The sequence below is a fragment of the Neolamprologus multifasciatus genome, chromosome 6, assembly GCF_963576455.1.
Source record: "Neolamprologus multifasciatus chromosome 6, fNeoMul1.2, whole genome shotgun sequence".
Classification (NCBI taxonomy): domain Eukaryota; kingdom Metazoa; phylum Chordata; class Actinopteri; order Cichliformes; family Cichlidae; genus Neolamprologus; species Neolamprologus multifasciatus.
Genome location: NC_140444.1, coordinates 35354898 through 35376524, shown reverse-complemented (window position 1 = coordinate 35376524; position 21627 = coordinate 35354898). Strand labels below are relative to the sequence as shown.

Genomic DNA, 21627 nt, shown 5'->3' with positions numbered 1-21627 from the left:
TCAAGAAAATCTGTTCATTTTCAAAGCAGAAAATGGTAAAACTATGTAATTCTGATCCTTTTAATGACAAAGACAGACTGATTACATGATCTATCTATCTATCTATCTATCTATCTATCTATCTATCTATCTATCTATCTATCTATCTATCTATCTATCTATCTCAGAATCAGAATCAGAAAGGGTTTTATTGCCAAATGTTGAGCAGGTTTACAACATTAGGAAATTGCTGCGGTACTTAGTGCAAACATACTGTCATATAACGCTTATATAGACATAAAGAAATAAAAATAAGAATTAAAAGTGCTAAGTAGATAGATATATACATGAGTAGATATCTATCTATAGATATATATATAGATAGATCTATCTATCTATCTATCTATCTATCTATCTATCTATATAAACATATCCATCCATCCAGGGGAGCCTTGTCAGGGTCGAGGGGGATCTGGAGCCTATCCCAGCTACCACAGGGCGAGAAGCAGAGTACACCCTGGACAGGTCTCCAGTCTGTCGCAGGGCTAGCACATACAGACAGACAAACATTCACACTCACATTCACACCTATGGGCAATTTACAGTTACCAATTAACCTAACCCCACTAACTGCATGTTTCTGGACTGTGTGGGGAAGCTGGAAAAGAAATGCCTCGGCCACCCAATCACCGTGCCACCGTGCCACCCATATATAAAAAGAGTCCAGACTGACTGTGACAATTACAGTATGCACACATGCACACATACTGTAATTCTTGCATATGCATATTTTATACAGCATTGGCATGACAAGTTTTTAACAAGGAAGCAAACTCTGTACGTGTACACGTTTTGGCTCCTAAATTAATCTTTAAGAAAATGCACTGAAGTAAGAAAACGCCCAGGGATAACAACCATGATAAATTACACATAACAAGTAACGCTAATGAGGTCCTTCTCCGAGCTAATGAACATTTTAATTATCATCGACCTCTACATTAGCATGCCTTGTTTTTACAGGATGCATTGATGGTGGTATTACGAGCTCCCCGTGTTGCTGTATTAAACTGTCATAAGACAAAAAAAAGTTACCCCATCAACATGAATATTTATGCAGCAGTTCTAATCAGATTACGAACTGTTACTCGTAGGTTATGAAATTAACACCCGGCGAGCGTCAAATGCCGGGCAGATTTTTTTGTTTGAGTGACTCTCAGAAGGTTGCCTAAATTAGTCGGGAATCAAAACAAAAAAAACTGCTGAGAATCTGTACTTTGTTTCAATGTCAGATGGACAGAGTAGGGCTGTGGCTGACATTAAAACGACTAAGGTTACAAACCCTTAAATGCATTTAATAGCGATTACATTTATTTAAATTGTTACATTAACACTCTGGTCAAAAACATAAGCTTCCAGTAAATTCAGTACATTAATGAATTTCTGACAAACCTTTAAGCAAATGTTAAATTACACTTAGGGTTGTTAAAAAGAAAAAAGAAGTTCTGATATTTATTGATAAGTAAAATTACTGTTGAATTAAATACCCATTCACAGCAGTACTGATACCAACAGTGCTGTCTTCACTTCCTTCAGCTGACACCCAACCTCACACAGCACTGCTGGTGACAGACAGGCACAAAGGCCCTGCCCTCACTAATAGCTGACAAGCAGCACAACTTGCGGAAGCATCTTAAAGACTGAGACAGCGAGCTTTATGAGACGTTTCCTGGGGGCAGTAAAGCTCCCATTTCAACAACACAGCTATCATAACTGTTAACCTGGGAGGTGTGCATTGTCCTGTTAGCAGTTTAACTCTTAGCACCTGATCACCACATTAGGTGATACGATTAAGGTAGTGGGTTGCACCCAATGATAAAACCATGATGTTTACATTGGAGCAGTCCTACCAGTCTGAAACAACAATGGGCAGTCTTGATTTAACAGGATAACACAATTCTTTGAGTCTAAATAGTATTATGCCAGATTGTCAGATTGAAACTGAGAAAAGTCTGCCAGCAAGTAGACAGAGACAGCGCAGCATAATGTACCGACTCTATTTGATTAGCAATGACATACGTTGCCAAGTCACCACAAGCACAGGAAATAAGCATCAACAATGGAAGGGAGCGACCAACGTTTTCCTAGGTGTCTACACCGAGTTTGAAATTCTAGTATTATGGCAATCCTAATTACACATGTGCATGCTCACGATAAACATGGACACAGTTTCAAATGATGCTGTCAGTGTATTTAAAAGTAATCAAAGTGAGCCAAAAGACTGCGCTTAAGTTAAGATTGCTCTAAGACATTTTTTTCTTTATTACTAGTAGTATTGGTTCTTCAATAATGATACCTTGATAAGTATTAGAGACAATTTTCTATTTTAATATTAACCCTTTAAGACCTACCATAGAACCAAGTCTGCCAGAGCTTATATTATATTTTTACATGCTGTAGTGCCATTTTTGGGAGCATTTCAAGTTGCTATACATCAATACAACCATTATAACCCAGATTTTAATAATATGTCTGCATTAAGTGCATAGTAATTACATAAATTGCAAAAAAGTGCAATAAACTACAAAAAAATTTAAAATCTTTTTTGTTTTTTTAACATATATTTCTAGTTAGAGAAATTTAAGAGGCTTATCCCTCAAAACTGTAAATACAAGAAAGTTGCACAAAATAGTTTCCCACCACAGGAAATTTATTTTGAGTGTCTTCATAGTTTTATTTTTGAAATATACCAATTTTTATATACTGCAGGAAAAACGAAAATAAATATTATAATGCAAATTTGCAAAAAAGCAGCATATGCATCAAAATAAACTATTTCCAGCAGTGCAATATGAGTCCTAAGCATCCCAGAAATGACACAGAAAGTCATAAAGTCAAACATAACTTTTAAAAACACCAGTATAGGCTCATGAGGCCCTGATGGTAAAAAAAAAACTACATTTCCGCAAAAATGACATCACTTCCGGTTTCGGGCAGGTCATGGCAGACATGTGAAAGTTCGCGGTGACGTCTATTCCAACATAGGAAGTGTTACAAACAGCTGATCGGATCAGCAAAGCGTGTTTCTGGAATATTATGTTTGTGTTGCTGCAAGCGCTTTTTATGCAGTTTTTGCAAAGCTATATGTGGAAGGAAACCGTGACCTAGGACAAGCTGATGGCATAAGATGTAAGTACAACTCCTCCGGTTTCATATGCAAAAAAAAAATTTGCGCTAGCTTACGTGGTTGCAGTTCTACCAGGATTTAAAAATAGTTACGCAAAACAGAGCGTGCCCGCTCCGATCGGTTTTAAAGGGTTAAGATATTTTGCTGATGACATTTGGTGCGTAATCAGCAGACTGGGTAAAAACGTGTTCTGTGGACATGTAATGCTCTAATAGCATCACAATTAGCTAGCACAGATATTAATGGATAAAAAAACGTGATGCACCTTTAAATGAAAACATGATTTTCTCTGTAGAGTTTATGCCTGCCGTGTGCTTCAGCTGACAATCAGCCATCACACAGATGTAACATAACACTGATTAGCGAAGCAAATAAAATGTGTCTCTTTTTCTTCTCCGGAAATCACATTTGCTGTGTAACTGAAACGATTCCTGAGCCCACATCGAGTCAGAATCACTTTAAAAGGCGTTTCTTGTTTGTGCGTGTGGGAGAGAGAGATAGCTCGTGACCATGAGGTGGATCTAAATGCTTACGTCTCTTTGTTGTAAAAATTAAGTAAGCTTACTGTAAGCAGATTCTAAAAAAGCTGGTATTAAAGTGGATCATCGGTCACACTGTGAGGGTTGAGGCAGTGAGCTGTTGGTTCAGCCCAGCAGCCTGCTCGCTGATCAAACTGCAGACACCCTGCTGGGTCAGTTTGATTAAACAGAGATTGAGCCCTGAGCTACAATTCCAGATTTGGTAAAGCGCTGCAAGTGCAGGGTTGATTCGGAGCGTGTCTTTTCAGAGATCACGGTCAGGAAAACCGTGTGCACACTTTTAAAGTTGAAAATGAACAATTGTTCGCAGCCCGTGACGACGACTAAAAATGAATTGATGTGAATCTGATGTGCGAGTCTGCTTCAAATGTTTGCTGTCAGTGTGAGAAATGAGAACATTAATCATGGACCTGAGCCAGGCAATCAACCCAGTGTGTGGTTAATACTTTGGGAAAGATTAGAACAAACACAAAGTGTCATACTTATTAGTTAAAATTTGAAATGTGTTTTTACATTTATTTTTTTCACATTTCCGCTCTATTTTCATTTTCTACATATCTACATTTTAATTATTTTAATAACGGCAGCACACTCTAAATTTGAATTACCAGTGCACTAATAAAGAATTATACATTAATTACAATTTTTGTTTAAACACTCTTGTCTGATTCTTTTTGTCGTCTGTGCACACTGGTATTAAATACGGAGCAGGAAGTATTTTTGCACAGCAGACCTGCCTGTTTAAAACAAACACTGACCCAAATTTGTGGCTTTCATATTTTTGGTTGGTGAAAGCTGCAAAAAAAAAAAAAAAAAAGCCCACATGTTGGTCAGAAACATGTGTGTGTGTGTGTGTGTGCGTTGCTCTCACCCTGCTGGCTGGGCTCTGGATCAGCCTGGTTCTTCTTAACGGTGAGGTCCAACGGGCCGTCCTGGTCGGCCATGAGAAGCTTGCTGAGGACGGGATTCTGTGCAGAGGCAGCAGCCGTACCTCCTCCTCCTCCCCCATTACTGGCTCCCGTACTGTTGCTGCTCTGGGTGCAGGCGAGTGCTGAGGCAGCAGCAGCGGAGGTGGGGCTGAAGCATCGTCCCAGGGTCGGGGATGGAGAGGAGGAGGCAGATGATGGAGGAGAGTTTGGCGCAGCCAGTGGCCCGGGCGGAGAGCTGGGGGCCGGGGCCAGAGACACCGCTTTTGGCAGGCTTTGGTCCTTCATGGTGCCGTTGGGCAGGGGCGGGTCGTCCTGAGTAGTTTTTGAGGTATATTCAGCAGCGAACTGGCGGATCATTCGCTGCATGATCTCACGAGCCACTAGAGGAATGTGAGGGTCTGAGAAACTTGGGAGGTCTGGAGAGGAACAAAACAGGAGAGCAAACATGTTAGCGTCCCGTCCTCCAGGAGTCTGCTCAGCCGATGCTGCTCTCAGCAGCTTATTTATACCATTTCATTCGAAAATGTAATCCTGATGCTTTGCTCAAATAATCACTTGGAAGAAGGGCTTAAACCTGCCTATTGATGTTGGAAACACCACGATATCAGTTTGTGCAACAGATTACTGCTTGCCATTATTCAGCTCGGGCTTCCATAACAATTCCCTTCCTCGGGATTCCTTCTTGTTTTCAGTCTTACGCTCCGCACTATGTCATCTCTAAACACTGTATTTCAGAGCAGTTTGTCCAGGATTTGATCTCGCAGCAGTGTGTTCACTTGAATATATTTGCGCAGGCAAACAGCCCACATGGTGCAGACACCACAGCCTCTCTGTTCACAGTACCAACAAGTATTTGATCTGTCACTTTGACAACAACATAAAATCAGCAGTTTTTATTTTTTGTGTAGTTGTTCATCAAACCCATATTTTAAATGATTTGGATTTTCAGCATCGTTTAACATTTTCTCTTTTTCTCCATTTTAGATCAAAACTGAATATTTTTGCGTTTTCTGATTTTAGATAAAATTAGCAATCTGAAGATATTGGTTGGAGCTCCTACAATCTTTATACATAATGATAATCTTCAAACATAATGTGTGAAAATACAAAATGCAGTGTTTAAATTATTATTTCATTTATTAAAATGAAAAAAAAAAAAATCTTTTCCATCCCAATTTCTTAGTTTAGATGAAACGGCACAATCACCATGACAAGTTTTTACTTTACTTACTACAAAGTATTCTGCAAATGTTCCAGGTTTGGCAAATAGGAGGAATAATTTGATATTCTGAAAATCTGAAGCAACATTTATCCCACAGACAACAACTCCTATCATCTACAAGAGGAACTTTACAACTGTGTTTGACAAAAATGAGTCAAATTGTACTTAAGGGTAGTCTATATTATTACATGCTTTGGTTTCACCTCCTGTTACTGGTTTCTGTAAGATTGCGCAACACTAAATCAAACTAAATCATCTGCTTGAGTTTCTTTTTCTTTCATAAATAAAGGCATTTTGGCTTCCACATTTTTTAAAAATACAAAAATACTTGAGACACGAGTAAAAAATAAATAAATAAAAAATCCAGGTAGTGAAAGAAACTAGAAGCAGACGTCATATTTCTACCATATTAGTTTCTCATCATTGGCTCCGTGTTAAATTTAGAACTGAATGCCCTGAGAGATCAGACCCATCACATCTTAAAGAACAAAGAGTACCACATTATCCCAACACAGCACTTCTCCCTCCTCTCCTGGCAGCCTGGATACTTTTGGGATTAGGCTTAAACTTTCCTTTTTGATAATGCTCATTGGCCCTTAGTTGTGCTGGGGACTTCCCATGGTGCACTGAGCATTCCTTGTCCACTTTTATGTCAGTACTGCTTATTATAAATGTTTTTTTCTTGTTTCTATCATAGGTTTTGTTCTTGCACTTGTTTCTCTTTGCCCTCTTCTCTCTTGCTTTTCCTCACACCAAGTCAGGGTAAAAAAAAAGGGAGTTAAAGTTTCCTTTCTAACAGAAAGGAAAGTTAAACTAACAGAAAGTTTCCTTTCTGTTAAAAGGGAGTTCTTCCCTACTGTCGCCCAATGCTTGCTCATAGGGGGTTGATTTGATTGCCTAGCAGTTTCTTTCTAATATTGCAGGGTCTTTATGTTTCAATATAAAGCATCTTGAGGGCAGTTTCACTGTAAATTGACACTTTATATGAAATTAAACTGATTAAGAAAAATAACAGTTTCAAAGTCCAGCAAATATCAGAAGAGCAATCAGGGGGAAAAAACCAACGATTTCATAATCGAACTTTCTGTGACCTCCTGCTGTGACCAAACAAATCCAGATCAAACACTGGTCACTGATCTCGCTGGTTAATACACGCTCAACAAAGCAGTGAGAAGCGCCTTGAGGCGACATTTGTTGTGATTTGGCGCTATATAAATAAAATTGAATTGAATTGAATAGAATGACAGCACTCGTTTGTTATTAAATCCATTAATCTGGCATTGTCCCAGATAAGTCAGCTCTACTTACTACTTATAAGCAAAAAGTATACATTATTATGCAGATAAATTCACGCATGCCACAAATCCTTCAAACAATACATTAGCCCAAAAAATGTAATCCTGACGCTGTGCTGAAATAATCCAGAAATCACATGCAACGTATTTACAAGATACACAACTACTAATCCTGCCTATTGAGAAAGGCACCAGTATACGACAGCTGCTAGCCATTGCCAGCCATACATCAGATATCTGCTTTTTCAAAATCTAACCCTAATTTGTACAAGATGATTTTTAAACCCCTGCACTGTGTGATCCAAATAAAAGAGCAGCAATTGCTGCACCCTGACATCTTGTTTGGGCTCTGGTAAAAGATATCAGTGAGCTGAGGTTAGCAGCTGTTGATACACTAAAGACTACAAACATGGTTCCGCTACTTCAGTGGAAAGGATGATACACCCATATTAGCTTTTTAAAAACAGTTTTTGACAAAATGTGCACTTCTGTGAAACACGTGTGGTTTCCTGATGATTTTGTCAAGCAATGTGAGAACAAACGTTCTGGTAAACACTTTGATCTTTACATTTTAATTCTTAGGTCATAGTTCTTATATTGATACAAGCTGCAAGGCATTATAAGTGAAGCCACTGTACAGCTGTTTACCTAAACGTGACATTCTTACATACAGCTCTGCTCTAGTTTGGAGTGCAAATGTTAAACATTGTTGGAGTGGCATGAGAGTGGGTTCATGGTAACGATCCGTGAACATTTACATCCACTGAGATCTTCAAGGTCAACTTCTTGATTGGTTGACAAAAAGCCTTAGAAGTTAGTGTGCGGTGTATATGGTCAACGTAGATTAAGTACTGCATAAAGACTTACAACATCATGTCGCATCTGACCTCTGACCTCTCCTTCAACATCAACAGATTGATCTGAAGGTCAAAGTGATAATAATGATATACAGAGGTATACACTATATTACTTTTCTAAAATACATTTTTGTGACTAAAGACTTAAACACATTTCACCAAACAATGAAATGAATGTAACACATGCAGTAAATCCACATAAATAACAATAATAATTACAGACAAAATTAGGTTAAGTATATTACATTGATTTCAACAGATCAAATAAAAAAACCTTCCTGCACTACAAACTCGTTAAAGTACATTTAAAAAGAAGAAACTATCTACAAACACAACACTAATCCCTTAAAGGTACATACTGCCCTGAGAGCAAGCTGCTCGGGTGGAGGTTTGCGCTCTCAGAGCGCTGCATGTTGTTGCTAAACATTATTTTCTCTCATGATACAAAATGACCACAGGCGCTGTCAGATCAGTGATTCTGTGCCTAACCGTGCTTGTGGATCTGTTACTGTATGAATGACTGTGTGTGTGTGTGCGTGTGTGTGTGTGTGTGTGTGTGTGTGTGCGCCACATCATGCCTATGCCTGTGGGACTGTTTTTCTGTCTAAATATAGCAGCTCCACAGGCATCTCTCCCTGTGTGAGTGAAGCCAGATTGATTGAGGCTGGGCACTGACTTGACAAACATCTGTTTCCTTCCTCCTGGAAGAAAAATTAAAAATACAACAGCTACAGTCTCCACCAGACTCAGTTCACCTCCGTCACAAAGCATCCACCTGCCTCAGGACAGAACATGATGTCTTCTTAATAAAAAAGGGATTTATGGCAACTCAGCAAATATGCAGATATTCAGTAGAAGGTGATCGTACTGATGCACCAAAGCTGATCATTTTAGGGTCTTTACCTTACAATACTAAGCAGCTTGAGGCAAGCTTGAAGCTTGTTGTCTACAGTTTCTTCATGTTTTTATGTTAAAGGGGAAATGCACATTAATTAAAATGAGCACTTAAGTCCATCATAGAAATATACCAGCTATATAGTAACGGTCATCTGGAGTCCCTGGCAGGTGAACAGTCAACTTAAATGTAAAATGGTAAATGGCCTGCATTTGTATAGCGCTTTTCTAGTCCTTAAGGACCCCAAAGCGCTTTACACTACATTCAGTCATTCACCCATTCACACACTGGCGATGGCAAGCTACATTGTAGCCACAGCTGCCCTGGGGCGCACTGACAGAGGCGAGGCTGCCGGACACAGGCGCCACCGGGCCCTCTGACCACCACCAGTAGGCAAATATGAGGTTAGTATCTTGCCCGAGGATATCCCGGCTCGACTTCAATGCTTGGTTCAACTTGGTTCAACTCATAACTCAGACGCCCTCTACAGGAAAGGGCAGAGCAGGCTGTACCTGCTGCGGAGACTCAGGTCGTTTGGAGTGGAGGGCCCACTCCTGAAGACCTTCTATGACTCTGTGGTGGCCTCTGCTATCTTTTACGGTGTGGTCTGCTGGGGCGGCAGCATCTCTGCTGGGGACAGGAAGAGACTGAACAGGCTGATCCGAAGGGCCAGCTCTGTTCTAGGACGCCCTCTGGACCCAGTGGAGGTGGTGAGTGACAGGAGAACGGCGGCTAAGCTGTCATCCCTGTTGGACAACATCTCCCACCTCATGCAGGAGACTCTGACAGCACTGAGCAGCTCCTTCAGTGGGAGACTGCGGCACCCACGGTGTGGGACGGAGAGATTTCGCAGGTCTTTCCTCCCCACTGCTGTCAGACTCCACAACAAAGACTTTAACTGATCAAACACACACATCCACAAATGTGCAATAACACTAATGTGCAATAATCTTTTCTGGCATCTGGTTGTATTTTTACTCAGTTGTATATAGCATTTGTATTCTATTTTTATCTTATTGTATATTTTATTCTATTTTATTCTACTGTATATAGTATTTTATTTTATTCTATTCTGTACAGTTGTGTACATTTATTCTTATTGTACTCTAATTTTTGCTTCATAACTTTTGCACTGTCCACTTCCTGCTGTGACAAAACAAATTTCCCATGTGTGGGACTAATAAAGGTTATCTTATCTTATCTTATCTTAACTTGTTTTAAGAATTTTTGGTCAACTAAAAAAAATTTAAGTTACAATTGAATATAGATATTAGTATTTCTGACAGCTGCAGCAGACAGAAAGTGTGGAGCAAAGGGCCGGCCAGCTGGGAGTCAAACTAGTAAGTGCTGAAGGAATTTTTGGCCATGTGATGTGGGTCCAAATTGTTTATCCAATGGCTCGACCCCGATATGCTTCAGTTAATTTTTAGCAGATCATTCAGCGTGACTCCACTCACCACTGAAGACACAATAGCACCGGGCAGTGAACAGAGTTTAAAGAAAGTGTAAGACAACAGCACTACAGCAGTAATTCTTGTTTTGTAGAGAGAGAGAAAGAGTGAAGAAATAAGAAAGTCTCTGATTGGACTGAGAGACTAACTGCGTGACCAAAGCGCTCCGCAGATATGGATCAGTTAATTTGATGGATGTAGTCCAAGTATTGATGAAATCATGCCCACTTCTGGTTTGACATTAAACCTGTAAGACTGGTGCTGGGGCGAACATTTAGCTCAATGGGAACAGGGGAATAATAGCGCATACATAATGCCAGATATGCCCTAATGCATAATAAGTAACTTAAATCAGATGTGAGGAAAGAGTCAAATTGAAAATGTAAGAAACATTCTTGCAACAGTGCCTTTTACAGGAAGTGACAGAGGAGGCCGGCTTAACATGTGTCAGATAATGGAGAATAGAAGCTCTCAAAGGTAACAAAAAGCACAAAACACTTCACGACGATTTTAACAGATATTCCATTTAAGCAGCAGCAACTCCACGTTCACACTGCAGTATCAAGTGTCACACCTCAAATATTGGGCATCGTGTTGACAAAGATTTGACAACAAAAAGGCTGCATTAATTTTATTATCTGTGAAAAATATGATCTGCGCTGTCTCCCTTGAAGTGTGAACAAAGAATATTTAACCTTTTAAATGCTAAATACTTGAGATCTGTTTTTAGAAAAAATACATATTCACTCCTCATAAAGCTGTGTTCTTTGTACGTGAAAGTTTGCGCTGTGACTTTTCTGAGATTAACCGAAGCGCTTGAACTCCTCAACTGTCGGGCACCTCGACATTTTGGATAGTTTTTCATCCCACTGCATCTGCGTCAGTGTAAAGGTCATCAAGTGGACTCTTACATTTTAGCAAAGTCAGCAGTCTGAGCAGTTCTCCAAACAAACATCGGTGTTATTTTGAACCTTTTTGACACGTAGGGTTCCTTTTCATTACCCTTTGAGTGAAACAGTAATTATTTTAAACGTCACAAGAAAAATTGGATTTCATCTTGCACTTTTACCCCAAGTGTTACCGGCTATGATGGTTGATATCATGCAAACTACTGTTATTATTGGGTGATTCAAAACGCTTATTTGACACAGACTTATATTCAAAACTAATTTACTCACATTTGTTATATGGCTACTATACAACAGATGTGCAATATAATATTTTTTAAAAAGTGATAAAGACTATATGAACTCCCCCCATGGCTTAATAATCAATGTCATGGACGACAGCGATGAATCCTAAATGGCCTAAAGAATAATCAGTCTCAGGATCTATAATACAGTGGAACCCTGACTTACGAAATTAATACGTTCCCGAGGGTCTTTCGCAAGTAAGTCGTAAATTTTCATAAGTCAAAGCACCCATCGCGCGTTTGACTGAGGCGATGCTGAACGATAGGCTATAGGCTAATTGCTAACTAGAACAACAATACGTCGTTCAAGTGGAACAGCGAAGCGCAAGAAGCTAAGGGGTTGTCACATGATTTGGAAGGCATTGTGGGCATTGTAGGCTCTCGGATTTTGTTACTCTGGCATTTTGCTGTAACACGGGCAAAAATATTGCCGTTCAGTGCCTTTGTAACTTGAATTTTTTGTAAGTCGGGGTTCCACTGTAATTGTAAAAAAATAAAGTTGGCCACTTTGCGGAGGTCGCAGGTTATTTTTAGAACGTAGCTACCATGATAAACGTGGGACCACTGTATAGATATTTAAAGGCTGTCAAACCCCTCACTATACACTGTATACACTTTTCTCAGACAGGCATGAACATTTTCACACTTTTCTCTCTTATTTAAACACTCAAAGTTGAAACCTTCATAGAAAAAAAAGTCCAGTATTATAGAATGAAACCAAAGATCAAACCCTGTTTTCAGGTCAAGAACGTGGGAATAGAGCAGCTGCCAGAGAATTTAACATTAATGAATCAATGGTACGGAAGTAGAGGAAGCAAGAAGAATGAGTTGAGTAAAGTTTGATTCATCTGACTGTTTTGTTTCGCTTAATGCGCCTTATAATCCAAAAAATATGTTCTACCTTCCTTTAGCATGTCCAGAAGAACAACTTTTTGTGTGTGATGGTTGGCATCTTCCTCTGCCTTTTGGTTGCTACTGCAGGTGCTTTTGACGGTGCAAAACATTTCGTGGCCATTGTTGTGTTTGTTGGAAGAAAACGTACAAACATACAGTACAGCACTTCAGAGTCACACTGCTAGCGATTGATTAGACAAGCTGAACGCATTCTGTACTGTACAGTAGACACGGCACGAAGGAGATTGATTGACAGTGGTCTACAGCCGATCAGGATGCAGAACACAATGTGATGTAAAAAAAACCCCCAAACAAACAAACAAAAAAGCATGCAAAATTGCACAAAAAACCTCATAGAAACAGCGAGGCCGCGAAACAGCGAGGGACCACTGTATTGTAAGACCACATCAAATGCAGATGAATCCCCAAAATCCCCTAAATTCATGCATTTTTGTTATGACTGTTATAGTGATACTTTTTCTTAGGGGTGTATGTATGCTGGTGATTTCACCTATCATATTTTGAGAGTATCCAACGTCCTGAATTCAGTACTAGTTTCTCACTGTAACACCAATGTGTAAAGTAACACTGTACAGAGCTTCCTGCATGGCCTCTCACGATAACCATGGCACTGTGAAAAAGTGGGTCGGCCTCTCTGGCCCATTTCTCAACCAGTTTAGGGTCTACCTGCAAGGCAGAAATGTCTTTGTCCCAAATGTGAAACTCTGACAAAGTTACATCTGGGATTCCTCTGGGATCGATCCCTGGCCCCTTTTTATTCCAGCTGTACTGTCATGTTATCAATGACACTCAGGCACTACACATTGCTCCCAAACATAGACTTGTGTCCTCTCCAATTCAAGTCCTAAAGCTGAGCATGATGGATAATTTCTACAAGAGCTATTTATTTTAGTTCCCAAAGCTGAGCTACAGAATGCAGATGACATAGTTTAGCTATTTATGAATAAATTATTTGCCATTTGAGGAAAACAGTTACATACAACTTGGTATTGCAACCAGTGGGTAACTGACCAACTTTCTGCGTTACAGGGTAAAGACTAACATTGCCTTGAACCATCACACAAACATTCTGTATTTTTCTACTACACTGGGCCTTGATGCAGACTCTCAGTTTGTCATTTAAGGCAACTTTACTCTGATTGGCTACCCCTTAGAAATATGTTTAAAAACCACGCAGTTAAAGCCCATGTTCTCACAGCAAAACTTGTGAATTTGAGAGGACAATACTAGGGCCATCAATTACATCATGAAGACTCAAAAGTAGAATAAAATGATCTAAAATAGAGTTTTAAAGCATGCATTCATGGACTACTTTCATATAAGCTAAAACATCATTATTTGAAACATGTTTAATACAAACAACCAGCAATGTAACACATATTTATGACAGAAAAAAGAAAATGTAAATAAAAATATATAGGAAAAGTATCATATTAATTCTAAAATAGACCCATGTTAAATTACTCTGGATATCCATGTCTAGACTGAATTTAGTAAATGAATAATGACTGATGAAGGGTATGTATGTCGTACCTTTTCTGTGGAACACAGCATTGAGGAAGTCTTGAGCCTGTCTCTCCAGTCGGCTGATCCGAGACTGCTCCTGTTTGAAGTCTTCACACTCCGACAGCACGTGGCTGCCTCCACCGTTCTCCACGCTGTGCTCCTACACAGACAAACACGCAGAGACCAATGAGTGAGTAAAGGTTTGGTGTGGAAGAAACTAATACCCTCACACTACCACCACATTATGCCACTAGCATTTTTTCATTATGATTGTTTAAACATGTCCAGCTCTCAATGCCGACAATTCTCCGACAGTTCTGTGTCAACAGAAGATGGGTTGCACAGCGGGGACAAGCAGACTTCTCCATACGTTGGCCTTTTTTATTTATCTTGGCAAGCATAGTATGCATTTATATTGCATTTTCCTAGTCTTATTGACTACTGAAAATATTGCAGGGCAAGCCATACATACACACACACACACACACGTTTTTATTAAGATGACAATAACATAACACTACAGGGAGAAGTGGTGGCAGGACACGTCTTCACTTCCCTACTCACTCACTCACTACTACTACTACTAACGGCTTAGCCGCTGTGGAGTAAAATTAGGATTTAAAAATTCAGTGGTTACCGGGTGATTGCATCAAATTTTTCTTATTTGACAAATGACTGCAAGTGGTTGAGCGTGTGGTAGCTTTAAATGCTGGGTGACCAAGGCAATCGAAACAACAAACAACCGCGGTTGACTTGGGAGTGACTGTCGTCACTCTCAGATTACGACATGTTTGCAAATAATTTTGCTCTAATTTAAGAGTGTCTATGTCACTGTGTGGCTGTTAAATCACCATCATGTAGCATCTATATCGCACTGAGTATTTCTTCTTCAGTCTGAGCCTGGTTCTGCTGGAGGTTTCTTCCTGTTAAAAGGGAGTTTTTCCTTCCCACTGTCGCCAAGGTGCTTGCTCAACATTATTGTTGGGTTTTTGTCTTTATGTATTATGTATTATTTATATCCCGTCCACACGTAAAGGCAGAAATGAAGGAAAACGCTGCTAGGAACATGCCAAAGCAACAGGTGGCGCTATATTCCTAACCGTGTAGAAATATTGGCCAATCAGAAGTCTAGAAGCCTCGGTGGGAAATAGTAAACAAAATTGGGGCATAGAAGCAGAACCGAGTGGTATGTGTGGAGGGACAGTAACTGTGTGTGTATATGTAAGCATTTAAACACTGCAGAGAGAACAATTAACAGTAACAGTATTGTAGAAATTCATTTCACCGAAACAATAACGTGGCGCATAGTGTGACGTCAAAAAAGACGGTGCAGCCCCCTCTAGTTTCTGCCCGGTGGCTACTGGGTGACCCCTCGCCTGGGTATCCTCAGCCCTTCCCATGAAGGTGGCACGGATGCCCCTCCGGTGGTCCTCCTTGGGCTCTTGCACTCTGGGACCTCTGGATGTCTGGGGCCTGGATCTCCTCCATGCCTGCTTCATGCCCTGGGGGACAGGGCTATGGCTCTCTACATCCTCTTGCAGACCATTACACGGGGAAACCATTTGAATACAAGCGCGCCGATCCACACAGGTGTGCACACAGGTGTTCACTGTTTGTAGACTTAAATCACACCTTTCTTGGCTGCTACTTCAAAGCACATTGTGCGCTGTCTGTCCTGCGTGCTGCACAACAACATTCAATATTTAGTATTTACTGCTGTTTACACTTAGCTAGATTAATGCGATGGTGTTGTGTATAGTATGTTGCTTTGTTTTGTTTTGTTTTTTTGCTTGTTTTCTATTCTTTTTCTCTCAACAGGTGATCCCGGAGATATTTTTTTCCCCCCTTTCTCACTGTCCCTCTCCCCTTCTGTTTTTCTTTTCCTTCCTCTTTCTTTCTCCCTTTCCTATCCCTCACTCATGTCTGTCCCGTCTGTAACAACTGAAAATAAAATAAAATAAATAATAAAAAAAAAAAAAAAAAAAAAAAAAAAAAAGACGCACACCTTTGATGCTGCGTTTTCTCCGTTTTTCTCGTACACACATAAATGCAAAAATGGAGATTTAGAAAATATCCACCCTGGCCGGAGTTTTTAGAAATCTCTGTTTTCAGTGACCGAAAACGCCGTTTACGTGTGGACGAAAGGTGCAAACGCATAGAAAAATCTGCATTTTCAAAAATACTCGGGTACGTGTGGACATGGCTTAGTTGTAACTGAGAGCAGACTAATTTCTAATCTTGCATGTGATCTACAACCACTGTTTTCCCCAGTCTGACTGAAGGGAGGGTCTCTTTAATCCAAACCACTAACTTTTCCAGGATATCAAGGCCTTTAGATCCTTACAGTACAATAGGGAGGAAATTTGAGTGCATGTATGCGTCTGTGTGCATGAGTGGTAGGAAACAAAGGAACTTAGATGAGAAAAGCTTTCTCCAGTCTCTGTTCTCTTTATTTTAACCCCTCAGCTCTCTTTCTGCTGGCGGTTTGCATGGCTTCAGATCAATGAATCGATGGTTCCCGCCCACTGAAGCTCCTCTGGCATCTTGCAAACAAGCAGAGGGTAATAATGGCGAGACAGCGAGAGCACTTGAAACCCTACCATATTAATAAAAACCTGTATTTGAGCGTAGAAGACGAATGTAATTGAGGTGCCATGGTTTGCATTATGTGAGCGGCTAACAGTTATTGAGTATTTAGAAAATAAGGTGGAAAAAAAAATCTGTGATTATGCTATTACATGCACAAGTGAGCTCTGACCACGCAGCTACTGTTAGCTACTGCTACATGGCTTCACGCGCAGAGAAAGGCAGAAAGGGAGAGGCATATGGGGGCTCGGAGATGGTAGTGAGTGGTGGAAAAATGGGGATGTTTTTAGCAACAGATGGTCGACCCTGGGGGTCGGACCAGGGTCAAGTCGAAAAACAAGCAACAATGTATGTCTGACAGAAGGACGCCCCCTCCTAACTTCCTTCCCTTCCTTGTTTATTCTCACATACCTTTCTTTCATACATGTGTCCACATATACATTAGGTCATCATCCCAAAAAGTACTTACCCCGAGCTACAAAAACAAATGAAAAGACAAAAAGTCTGCTAATGTGACAGGCATTAAAGCTATAAGATGATTTCTTATAAATTATTGTGCATATTTTAGGCTTCAGTGTCCCTCCCCCAATCAACTGCCCTCATAGAAATGCATTCAAAAGCCTATCATAATATTGATATGTTAATTAACACAACATATGTGACTCATCTCTTATTACAGCCTCCAGACTAACAAGTCGTTTCTACTTTCTTCTGATGTTTAAAAAAAGAATTTTTCTTTTCATCCACATCACCCCCTGTGGTGTTTATAATGGCGACTGTGGTGATAAGAGAGTGGAGGCCACATGCAACAAGGGAGCCCATTTGGAATCATCCAGAGACTGTTGAGGGCCCCGTAGCATCCTTGCTCTTTTTGTTCCTCGTTTTTAAGTCCAGCGGAGGGCGGTAACAATGAATGGCCGCAAAACACGAAGGCCTTCTGCACAGCAGAATGAGCAGAAGCACAATGAACACATGCTTGCATTTGTATATATTAAACAGAAGCTTGTCCAATAAACTCATTATTATTCTGTTCAGGATGCTTTTTTGGGTGAGAAACTGTGAGGGTGTACCAGCATCTAGGCTGCTGTGGGAGACCAACTAATTTACAATCATGTCAGCATCCTCCTCCTCCTTCCACACATACACTCTCACTCACCTCCAAATCATTATGTCACAGTCCTTTTATAGGCTAAATTGGGGTCAAGACCACGGATGGTTGAACAACACAAATAACAAGTAGTGCACCAGGAGGAGGAGAGAGACAAAGATGTGGTATTTTTCAATAGAAAGCTTAAAACTGGCAGTTAACTAAAATACAGAACACGTGGACAAAGAAAATGAGCTGCTTCATAAAAGATAAGATAAGATGAGACTTTATTGATCCCACAACGGGGAAATTTTTGCGTCACCTCAGCTCAGGTACAGATATATGCAGTGTTGGGGAGTAACGGAATACATGTACCGCCGTTACGTATTTAAAATACAAAATATGAGTAACTGTATTCCGTTACAGTTACCGTTTAAAAAGGTGGTATTTAGAATACAGTTACTTTGTTGAAATAAATGGATTACACGGCGGTACTTCCCTGTTTCATGTTGTGGCGGGTCAGGACTGTTTGGGTTTTGTTCGACAGCTACGTTCTGTTGTTCCAGGTGGCAGCGTTACGGTTGCCATGGTTACAGGGTGACGCTCTCTCTCTGCGTGTTTCCTGGGTGAGAGAGGCCTTTTTGTTGTTGTTATGCTAAGCTAATAGGCAGAATGCTACCGGTATAGCTCTAAAGAATGTAGCATCATAGGCAGTGTAGTCCGTGCTGCAGGGAGAATGGACTGCCATACACGTTATGTGTCTGTGAGCGAGGGAGGGAGAAAAAGGAAAAGTACGAGCTGTCATCGAGCAAAAACGGGAGCTGGAAGCATGTAAATATAATAATAACCACTGCAGCCAAGAAGAGAGCCTGACGAGCCCAGTTGTAAGTAAGCTATTAAGACTCGACTGTACGCTGTGTTCGTGTTTTCCTCCAAAAACAATAAGTTCTGTTGGAGCAGCCTTTCAATGCCTCTCTCTGTCTCTGCTAGCAAAGTTGACCCAGACAACAAAGTAAAGCTAGTTTTCGGCTACGAGCCCGACACGAACCCACCGTATTAGCCAGAGGTCCCTTTACTACGGTTCGGAGCCGCGGACCTTCAGTAACAGTAATAAATCACAGCAATAGTACATTCATGTAGCTGTAAACAGCATGATAATATATTAAGTAATCCAAAGTATTCAGAATACGTTACTCTCATTGAGTAACGTAACGGAATACGTTACAGAATACATTTTGGGGCATGTATTCTGTAATCTGTAATGGAATACATTTTAAAAGTAACCTTCCCAACACTGGATATATGAAGGAAATACAAAAATACAAATAAGTACAATCAATGAAACAAAGTAAGATAATACACTATATACAATGGTAGCATACACAGTATGTGATTATGGATATAGTTGGAAATATGGAAGACATAAACTATATAGCTTGGAAGGTCATGGAAGGTCCATTATGCATGAAGCGGTGACCGTGGATGTTCACAGTGTCCAGTGACTTATGAAAAGTAACATAAGTGCTGTATCAGGCAGAGAGCAGCTTTCACCTCTGTTAGCGACAATGTTAGCGAGGAAACAGCTAATTGAAACGCACATCATGTTTTATTTTTTTTAAATTTTACAACACTGCAGTGAAACATCTCCACACTCACAACACGCTTTCAGTGGAACATGTTGTTATACATTATTCAAGGCCTTTACATCTTATTTGTAAGCCTTAGATAATAAAAGTGTGTGCTAATACACATCTTATATTGAGGCCTGTTTAAAAATGTAAAAGTTTCTTGTTTTTTTCCCGCGGGACAAAAGCTGCAATTATTAAGTTCGGTGCAGGGATGGTGGTGTGGTTTATCAGCACTGTTGCCTCACAGCAAGAAGACCCTGGGTTGAAACCCAGTGAGTTGGGGTTCTCTACAGGTACTGTAGGTACTGGTGCCTCCCACAGTCTGAAGAAATGCATGGGGTTAGGTTAATTGGTGACCTAACCCCATGTGTAAATGTAGCCGTCTAGCTCTATAACAGACCGGTCACCTGTCCAGGATGTATCCTGCCTCTCACACTATGACTGCTGGGATCGTCTCCAGCATCCCTTTGACTCTTAATTGCATATGTGGAAGAGAAAGGGTGGGTATTAAGTTATCTATTTGTATCTTGCTCTCCTAACTAATAATTAATGTGGTTAATTCCCATTAACCACATTTATGAAAACAAATAAAAACTTTAAAAAAAAAGAAAAGCAGGCAAAATGCTTTCCTTTGCACTCAAAGTTTGAAATAAATAAACCCAGCTATGCCACAGCACAATTACACAGTTAAACATTATAAGATGTAGCCCCCACCCATCACCCCCCATATTCTGTATTCTGCTTATTCTTTGAAACAAATTGTTCAATCGAGTGTGCTGCTAAAAAGCTAACATTAGTTTATTCAGGTGAAAACAAAACCTAATGTAACTCCATATTATATAAAAAAAACCCTGCTCCATTTACATCATGCACCTTCGTGTTGTGAGGTAAAAGTGATACCACCCAGCAGCTTCTGAAGAGTTGTGAAATCACAGCCATGTAATTAGGATGAGAGGGTCTTATCTAAAAGGGAGACTGAACTGCACCTACCTTGACTTTCTCACGTCTTAAGCAGCAGAAGAGACAGTTTTCATCAAAGGACCAGTCAGACACCTCCTCTGGCTCGCAGTCTGCATGACAGAAAGCAATTGATGACTAACTCAAACTCCCATAATGCTCAGGATCTCATAAGTTGACTGATGTGCTACCCGGGAGCAGAATCTGTTAGTGTAACAGTAGAAACAAAGAGCAAAACAACGTGTAGGTTTATTGTGTGTTTTACTTGATTTGCGAGGCACTGCTACAATTATTCAGTTTGAATATCCAGGTGCAGATCATTAGCGAGGTGTATATGAATCGAGGGAGAAATCCAGACTGATAAGCCGAGAGAGACTGACAGCTCGGGGACCACAAACCCAGATCAACAACAGCAATAAAGTGATTCAACTTTAATTACAGTGACGGACTAAATTCCAGCGATTCATTCCACAAGCATGCTGTGTGAAAACGAACCACACCTGTGACTGACAGATAAGCTCAATCAGGTATCAGGCACATTATTGCCTTAGACCTCCACAAGCAGCGTGGACGTCTTGCATATATGTGGATCAGTTTGAGAGATTCACGCCCTGAAGCCGTCTTCACAAAGATTGTCCGATTTCCAAAACTGATTTCTCTTAAATGTGTTTTTCTGGATGACAAAGTTCACTGGTGTCTCCTTGTAGTTTTATGAGCTTCATATCATTAAGCCAAAATCCTGAGACTCTCTGCCTCTGCAGGTGTTTTACTCTGCTCTAAATTCACATTTCAAAAGACAACGTAACTGATCAAATACACACGAGCATTGTGGGCAATTAAGAGAACCACAAAATCACATTTAAAGCAAATCTGAGCAGCTAAAGATATATTTCTACACTTAGAAATATATATACACTAGAAATAGAAATATAATGCATTTCTCTACTATAAATGCAAATGTGTCAGCACAATCATTTATGTTTACAGAAAATTCTGGTTGCAAATATGGCGATGTGTGTAAACACTCTTATATTTATACAGAACAAATTAGCTGCATGTTACTATTACTTTTCACTTCACATTTATAATGAATTATTTGCTGTTGGAGGCTTGACTAGTTTTACTTTTTGTTGCTGTTGTTTTGTTGTTCTGTGCACAGAATGGACAGATATTACTGGGTGTGTGGTTCTGATCTCATCTCAGGCTGATGGAGAAGCTGAAATCAAAACATCAAGGTTTGTAATTTTAAACATGTATGACATAAACCATAAAAGCTCCATATAATCCAATTAAAAACAACAACAACCTCTGATCAGTGGGTCCTCATATCAATAATAATCCTGTGATTGTCCTCTTATGATTAAATGATGATTGATTTAGATGATGTCAGCAGCAGAAATACATT

The 21627-nt window shown here is 40.1% G+C and overlaps 1 protein-coding gene across 1 annotated transcript in view; it reads right to left on the bottom strand.

Moving 5' to 3' along the window:
* Positions 1 to 21627, bottom strand: part of lcor (ligand dependent nuclear receptor corepressor) — a 48542-nt gene that overhangs the window by 7890 nt on the left and 19025 nt on the right. Inside the window, exons 2-4 of the mRNA XM_085162794.1 lie at positions 20256 to 20335; positions 13992 to 14124; positions 4574 to 5047 (exon numbers count right to left, since the gene is read on the bottom strand). Of these exons, the coding sequence (XP_085018920.1) occupies positions 4574 to 5047; positions 13992 to 14124; positions 20256 to 20335 (687 nt within the window). The remainder of the gene's footprint in view (positions 1 to 4573; positions 5048 to 13991; positions 14125 to 20255; positions 20336 to 21627) is intronic.